This window comes from Psammomys obesus, unplaced genomic scaffold (assembly GCF_907164565.1).
Source record: "Psammomys obesus unplaced genomic scaffold, mPsaObe1.curated_primary_1811, whole genome shotgun sequence".
NCBI lineage: Eukaryota > Metazoa > Chordata > Mammalia > Rodentia > Muridae > Psammomys > Psammomys obesus.
The window spans coordinates 97,964-105,518 of NW_026589873.1; the positions used below are offsets into that span (position 1 = coordinate 97,964).

Below are 7,555 nucleotides of genomic sequence, written 5' to 3' on the forward strand. Positions count from 1 at the left end.
ATAGATAAAGATAGATAGATAGATAGATAGATAGATAGATAGATAGAGAGAGATAGATAAATAGATAAAGATAGATAGATAGATAGATAGATAGATAGATAGATAGATAGATAGATAAAGATAGATAGATAATAGATACATATATAGATATATAGTTAGATCATAAATAGGTATGTAGATAATAAATAATAGATAGATAGAGATAGATAGACAGACACACAGACAGATGAGTATTACTCAGAAATATAAAACTATGGAATTGGTATGAAAATGGACACAATTGAAAAATACTATAGTGAGATATTCAGAATCAGAGAGACAACACATGCAAATCTTAGCTTCTAATTTTTATTTTTATATATTCACATGCATATGAGTGTGTGTAGATATCACACAACTAGAAAGCAGCCAATGAGAAGAGAAAACAAAACATTAAGACAGATGAGTGGGAGGTAACAGAACCCATGATATGGAAGTGGAAGCAGGGATACTGGGAGCTAGAAGGACTGAGTGGGAATGGGGACCTGGGAGATGGCAGAGAGGATATAAGATGGGAGAAGAGACAACCAGAAGCAAATATGGATGAGCCTGACAGACAGAAACCTGCGACTTTCTATGCTGTTTTTAAAAATTAAAAAATAACGTTTATTTACAGCTCTTAAAATCAAGGAAGCTGCGATTCTGTAGTGGTGTTGGTTGTCTTTATAGCACGGCATGTGGTGAGTGTCATGGCCATATATTTGTTTCCAACATTGTTACCTAACCATCAGCATGTGAGAAGAGAAAAGTGGAAAATATTTCAAGTGAACCAATAGTTTGCCTTTCTCGTCAGGACTACTTCTTTTCAAAATGTTAAAATACCTTCTCAATCAAGCAAGCTCTTGCTCCTCTTGCTATTAATTCCCATTGTATATAGGATAGAAACAATTTCTCCACTGTGTGGTCTGAGCTCTCTCTAAGGCATTTTGTGACCCCGTATGTTTGTGTGCAGGCTGCAGGTGCCTGGGGAGCACCGTGTGCTCACTGCACAGAGGTAGACAGCAGAGTCACTGGGCTGGGAGTCTCTGATGTGCAGGGAAACGTGCAGGCTGGCTCTGTTGAGGTGAGCTGTGAATCTGCCTTCTTCCTTGTCACCATTGGAGACGATGAACATCAGCGCCTCAAGGCCTTTCCCGGAATGCTGTCTGTACCACCAGAAGTACTGAGAATTACGATCACTGAAAGTGCAGTTGAGAGAAGCCATGGCTCCCTCTGGGACACTGAGGGATTCTGGATTCTGCTGCACCTTCTGCTGGCTACTCACCCCTGTGCAGAAAGACAAAGGTCAGACAAACACACCTGGAGGCAGAATGCTTTTTCAGTAGCCTGCCCACCCCTAACCAGAGATTAAAAACAAATGTGTTTTCTACCATTAGCCTGGAGCAGGCAACAACTTTATATACCACACCTGGATCCCAAAGAAATTCCCAGACTTACAGCTTAAATGAAGCCACAGGACCACTAGTGAAACACTCAAGGATTTCATCTCTCCTCCCTCTTCACTTAGGATTCAGATCCTCAACTCTAAACTCATATGGTCACGTTCAAAAGTTTCCACCTCTCCTGCTTCAGGAAACATGAAAAGCTGCTTTGCTAGCAATGAGAACAGGGACTCTCTTTACCACCTCTGCACCACCAATCCTTTCCTCCAGCCCTTTCTCCACCCCTCCCTCTACTTCCTGCCCTCCCTTTTCTCCCACTTGAGAACTCTACTTAGGATCCCTAAGAAGACACTGCCATCTTGTGGACTTATGATAGTGACCAAAGAAATAATCAATCTGTAAACTCTTCTAATGTAATTATTAAAAGTAAAGTTCTTGAGAGTTCAATTGGCATTTTAAAGAAACATTTGCCACCTGAGTGTGGGTGGGGAGTGAGATTGTGTGTCTGTGTGTGTGTGTACACTCTGCATATGTTGTCTTCTTTCTCAGTAATAATGAGTACCTCACACAAGCATTCACCTGCACTGGAAAACCACCTAGAAATACCAGCCACAGAAATCTGAGTAAGGCTTAAATCTAACCCTTGTCACTCCCATTCAAATACATCTACAAGCTTTACAGATGGCCTGCACAGACTGTTTATCTAGGTTAGAGTCTAGAAAGGCCTGGAATTATTCATTTTATTTGGAGCCAGGAGTATGCTTGTGTGCTTGGTGCAAAAAAGATGGAACTGTGTCTAGCAACTCAACAATAAATAAAACTTGGGGAACTTGTTATTTTCTCTCATTTTTTATTCTCTCTTCTTGAATAAAGTCCTTTGAGTAGGGATTGATCATGAAAGTTGTAGATCTGGTTTCTCCCCCCTTTCCTCTTTCTGACTCTGCCTCCCCTCTCCACTCCTCCCCTTTCTTCCTTATCTCTATTCTTTCCTAACACTTCCATTTTCTCCCACTCTCCATTCCTAACATAGACATGAAGCCATATGTACCAGGGAAATGTCTGTGCCAGAGCTGAACTGGGTCCACATAGAACAAGGCAGGAAACAACTGTCCTACAGGAGTCTGTGAGAGCTCCACAGCCAGCATAGTAAAGATCTGTGGAGGCATGGAGGCAGTAGGATCAACACAGCCAAGTAGTTGGTTTGTGCTTTGGTCAACTGATACTGTGTAGTGTATTTTCAGGACAATTGAATTTTGACAAAGGAGCCAAAACCATACAAGGAATAAACAAAGCATTTTCTATTTTTTTTCAGTTTTTTTATAGTTAGAGTTTGTTCACTCTGTATCCCAGCTCTAGCCCCCTTCTCTATCCCCTCCCAATCTCACCCTCCCTCCCTCTTCTTCTCCTATACCCCTTCCCCAACCCAATGATAGGGGAGGTCCTCCTCCCTCATTATCTGACCCTAGCCTAATCAGGTCTCATCAGGACAGTCTAGATCCTTTTTCTGTGTGGCCTAGTAAGGCCACCTCTCCAGGGGGAGGTGACCAAAGAGCAAGCAACTGAGTTCATGCTAGTGACTACCCCTGCTCCCCTTACTAGTGAACCCCTGTGGAGACTTAGCTGCCCATGAACTACATCTGAGCAGGGGTTTAGGTCCTCTCCATGCATGGCCCTTGGTTGATTCATCAGTCTCTGCAGGCCCTCCTGGGCCCAGATTTTTTTGCTCATTTATTTCTTTAATGAATATATTCACTTTCTCTTTCAAGACCTCTAATATAGTCATATAGTCATAAAGGGTAATTTGAAATTCTTGTCATGTGCATCAGCTATTTTGTGTTTCATGGGGCCTACTGGAGTAGGGTTTTTGGGCTTTAAGACATATCATTATCAATGTTATTGTTTTTATGCTGGAATCTAGGCATCTGGGCTTGAGATCATTGTAATTCTCTGTGCTGGTGTGTGTTCTTGCCTTTGTCAGATGTGTGCTCTCTTCCTTGGATTCTATTCTTCTCCTTGGTTCTAAGAACAGGGTGGCGGCTGTGGGTTGCCTGCTAGGGATCCTTCTGAGATCCTGCCACTTGTGGACACTGGATTCCAGAAAGAATGTGTTTCTTTCCAATTGGGTGCTAACACTTAGGCAAAGGGATGGGCTAAAAGAGATGTAGTGTGAGGAGATCCATGGTAGAGAAGAAATCAGGGTGTGCCATCAGGATCAGTCCAGTGCTCTGGGAATGTGGACAAAGGTATGAGGACCACAGCAGAGAGTCTACTACAGGGCTGAGGATGAGACTGGGGGTTGGATTTAGAGGAGATGGGGGACATTGAAATTCTGAAGATCATCTGCCTGCTCTGGGTTCCCTTTCTCCTGTCCTTTCTACCTATGTGTCTTTATTACAAATCTTCAGGTATACAAAGGCTATAGCCCTCTGATAACCTGTCCTTCCAAAGTATTAGATATGTATTATCTAGATGGCATTTTCCTGGCATATGTTGTTCTGTGTGAAGAACATGGTATGGAGGTGTCCTGTTTTATATGAAGAAAATTACCTGTAGGTAGGTGAAGATGAAGTAAAATGACCACTTCATGGTATCCATAGCTTTCCTGTGAAATCAGTGTGATATTCCATGAGTAACCACTGATATTGTAGGGTTTCAGTTTCCCCTATGAAAATCCAGCTGTGATAACATCTTCCTCTTGTTCTGCTCTGACAGTTTGTACAACTTTCACCAACCAGAGAAACTTTGGGGCACACACAGACTGGTGGAAAACAGCATGATCTAAAAGACAGATGATCAGAAGTAAGGCTTCTTTTGCTTCTCAGGGTTTGTGCTCAGCTCCCCCTGCCACTGGTTCACCCAGAGCACAGTAGTACACAGCCGAGTCTGACTCTTGCACTGAGGCTTTCTGCAAATGGAAGTAGGTGGTTCTTTTATCATATGTGGCTTCAAACCCTCTGCTGCTTCCCTTCTCGCCAGCTGTGATGACTTTCAGGAGGAGCTGGGGGCCTTCTCCAGGATATTGAACATACCAGAAGAGAGTTGGGTACCCTGTGGCTGAGTACGTGCAGTTTATCAATAGAAAATTGCCTTCTGAGAGGGTCACTTGAACTTGTTTCTGTGTCACTGAGTCTCCATGGATCCTCCCTGGAGCAAGAACAGGATATCTCTGTTACATTAACAACAAAGCTCATGGAAGTTTAAATATTTTTCTGACATCATAGAAATAAGGGTGCAAATGGGAAGTCACTGAATTACCAAGCATGAACAGCATCATAGTCACTAAAGCTGGAGGAGGGTTCATCTTCAGTGTCACCCAGCTACTGTTCTTGACTCTTCACAGAAAGAAATGATAAAATGACATCAAATGATGAAACTGTGAAGCTTATAATTCACATAGATGATGATCTTGTGTTAGGAAACTCCACCCCCTGTTGGACAGAGATTCAACAATGGTCTCTGGCAATTCTCCCAGAGGACGAAATGTACTCTCACCGTCTACATCAACTGTAGGGCACATGTCAGACTTCAAGAGGCCCTTGACAATGTAAAGAACATAAACAGTGGGCATGAACATATTGATTGTCATCATTCTGAGGATTATATCTTACATGAAAGTAGAATACATGTTATAGTAGAACAACTGGTGGGCTTTCTGTTTTGGTCTTTACCATATGACAAATTGAATGGCAATAAAGAGGTTTTTACACTTTATTTTAAGTGATTCAAATTTGTAGAAAGATACTCTGCAGACCTGGAGTGATGGTCAGCACTAAAGAGCACTTGTTGCACTTGCAGAGAACCCTGGTTGGATTCTCAGAACACACACTGGTTCACAACAACTATAACTCCAGCTCTAGGGGAACTGACTCTCTCTTCTGACCTCTATTGGCACCAGGCACACATATGGAAGAAAAACTCTCATGCACCTAAAGTAGAATAAAATGTTTTTAAAATTTTAAGAACATACTATAAAATTCAGTTACTATACATTGACTCTAAGAGTGTGTAATCACTACTATTTGCTCTTTGTATCTTCTGGAAGGTTTTAAAGAATGGGATTGTGCTGCCCATTTACTTAGGATGTCACTGGTGTCTTGAAACAATATTTGAACATTAACTACACAGAACAACCACAAGAAAGGAAGCAGTTGGGACTGGCACAACTGATATAACACACGTTTTACACCACTGGAGGTATAATGTTCTTTTAAAATGTATAGGCCTTACCCTTGTTAATTCAAATACTGATTTCCCCACTCCCAACTCTCTGGTTTCAATCTGGATATTGTTTGTGATACTCATTATAAACATCCTGTCTCAACTCTTGTGTGAACAGGACAAAAGAAAGCAACTAGATACAATGTTGTGCAATGGGAGGAGCCAGAGGACAGGAAAGAGGGGAGGAGCTAGAGAGCAGGAAAGAGTGGGAGGAGAAGGGGTGAGAGGAGAGTGAGGAGAGCAGAGCTGGAAGAGGGAGCTTGGAGGACATGGAGCATGAACCAGACCTAAGATTTCACAAAAAGCAAGTATAATGTGGGAAATCTAAATGTTAGGAAACTGAGGGCTTGGAGGTTTAGAAGGGAGTAAATATTGCCCAACATTGTGTTCTAGGTTAACTAAAAACCCAGTCTCTGTGTGGTGATTTGGTTATACAGCTGTTTAAGATTAACAGCAAGCTTTACTAGAAGATAAACCTAAAGTAAATATCAATAATCTCCTACAACACACGACACTCTGCACCAATGTTAGCTCTTTTCTGTAAACGTCATTGTGACCAGTGGTGGTTGTTGTTAGGAAACATGAAGCTGACTTTGATGTCTAAAACTTTCATGTATTATAGTGACAATAGTGTTTTCTAACCTTCTTGAAGATGTGTATCACATGTATTCCCATTTCAATAGGTGATGAATGAACTGTTTGAAATCTAAACACTACTCAAAATAGAATTATGAAAAAAGTGGGGTTATTAAAACTAACACCTACAACATAGGGGACATTATTGAAGTTAGGGCAGTGCTTGAGTAGATGATCACTGTAAATTATACATGTCTTTCTGACTCTCATCTTAGAATGGATAACTTAAAAGAAAAAAAAACATGAATGCACAGGTGGGATTATTAGTCCATTTAAATGCAGAAAATCATGCATCTAACATGTAATTCAGTGTTGTAAAGAAACACGACAAAGGACTAATTTGTTGGCAGCCCCTTCCTCCTCTTCTCCTGGTCCCACCCTCTTTCTACTTTTCCCTTCCACTTCTCTGAAGAAAAGAGAAGACCCAAGCAACCAACCCAGCCCAGCACATCCAGTCTCAACAGCACTAAGTGCCTTCTCTTTCACTGAGCCCAGACAGGTTAGCCCAGCTAGGAGAAAGTGATCCAAAATCAGGCAACAGAGTCAGAGAGACTCCCTGCTCCCATTATTAGTGAAACCTCATGAAGACCAAGCTTCCCATGAGGTACATGTGTATACGGAGTCTAGGTTCAGTCCTTGCTTGGTCTTTGGTTGGTGGTTCAGTCTCTTCTTGTGGAGTTCTTGTCCCCTCCTAATGTCTCTCTTTCCCCCAAATCTTCCACAAAATTCCCTTAGCTCAGCCTAGTGTTTGGCTTTGGGTCTCAGAATCTATTTTATTCTGCTTCTGTGTGAAGCCTTTCATACAGAGGTTAGTTATGTTAGATTCCTCTCTGTAAGCATAGCAAAATATTATTAATGGTATCCGAGGGTATGGAATATTTTTTAGAATAGATGGTTCTGTCTTTTTTAAAATGACAAAAAAATGATAGAAACTGAAAGGCTGCTATTCTAACAAAAACTCAGGCCAATTGGATCATTTAAATATCTCCACAGTGATTTTAAAAATTGTATTCTTGTTTGAATTATAAGTGTGTATTAACAAGAGCATGTATTTTTGTTTTCTACAGGATTAGAGACATCTCATCCAAAATACCCGTAATGGTAAAAATTCAGTTTCATTTTGTGTTCTCTACCTATATTCCTAATAATTATGAAGAGTAGTTTCCTGGAACACTGAGGCTATACCTTCTCCTACCTCAGAAATTTCACTTTTTTCATCACCTGTTATCCTCTGAAAAAGTAGAACCCAGGAATGATATGCTAAAACTGAAGTTAATTGT

At 41.1% G+C, this 7,555-nt stretch overlaps 2 gene segments (V, D, J or C); both read right to left on the minus strand.

The window, feature by feature from the left end:
- Nucleotides 1–955: 955 nt before the first annotated feature.
- On the minus strand, nt 956–1,525 carry LOC129675479 (T-cell receptor alpha chain V region 2B4-like). The segment is given in 2 exon segments: nt 956–1,305; nt 1,477–1,525. Coding segments are annotated over 2 exon segments (399 nt in total).
- A 2,714-nt stretch (nt 1,526–4,239) lies between these two features.
- LOC129675480 (T cell receptor alpha variable 9-2-like) lies at nt 4,240–4,722 on the minus strand. The segment is given in 2 exon segments: nt 4,240–4,565; nt 4,677–4,722. Coding segments are annotated over 2 exon segments (372 nt in total).
- Nucleotides 4,723–7,555: the final 2,833 nt, after the last annotated feature.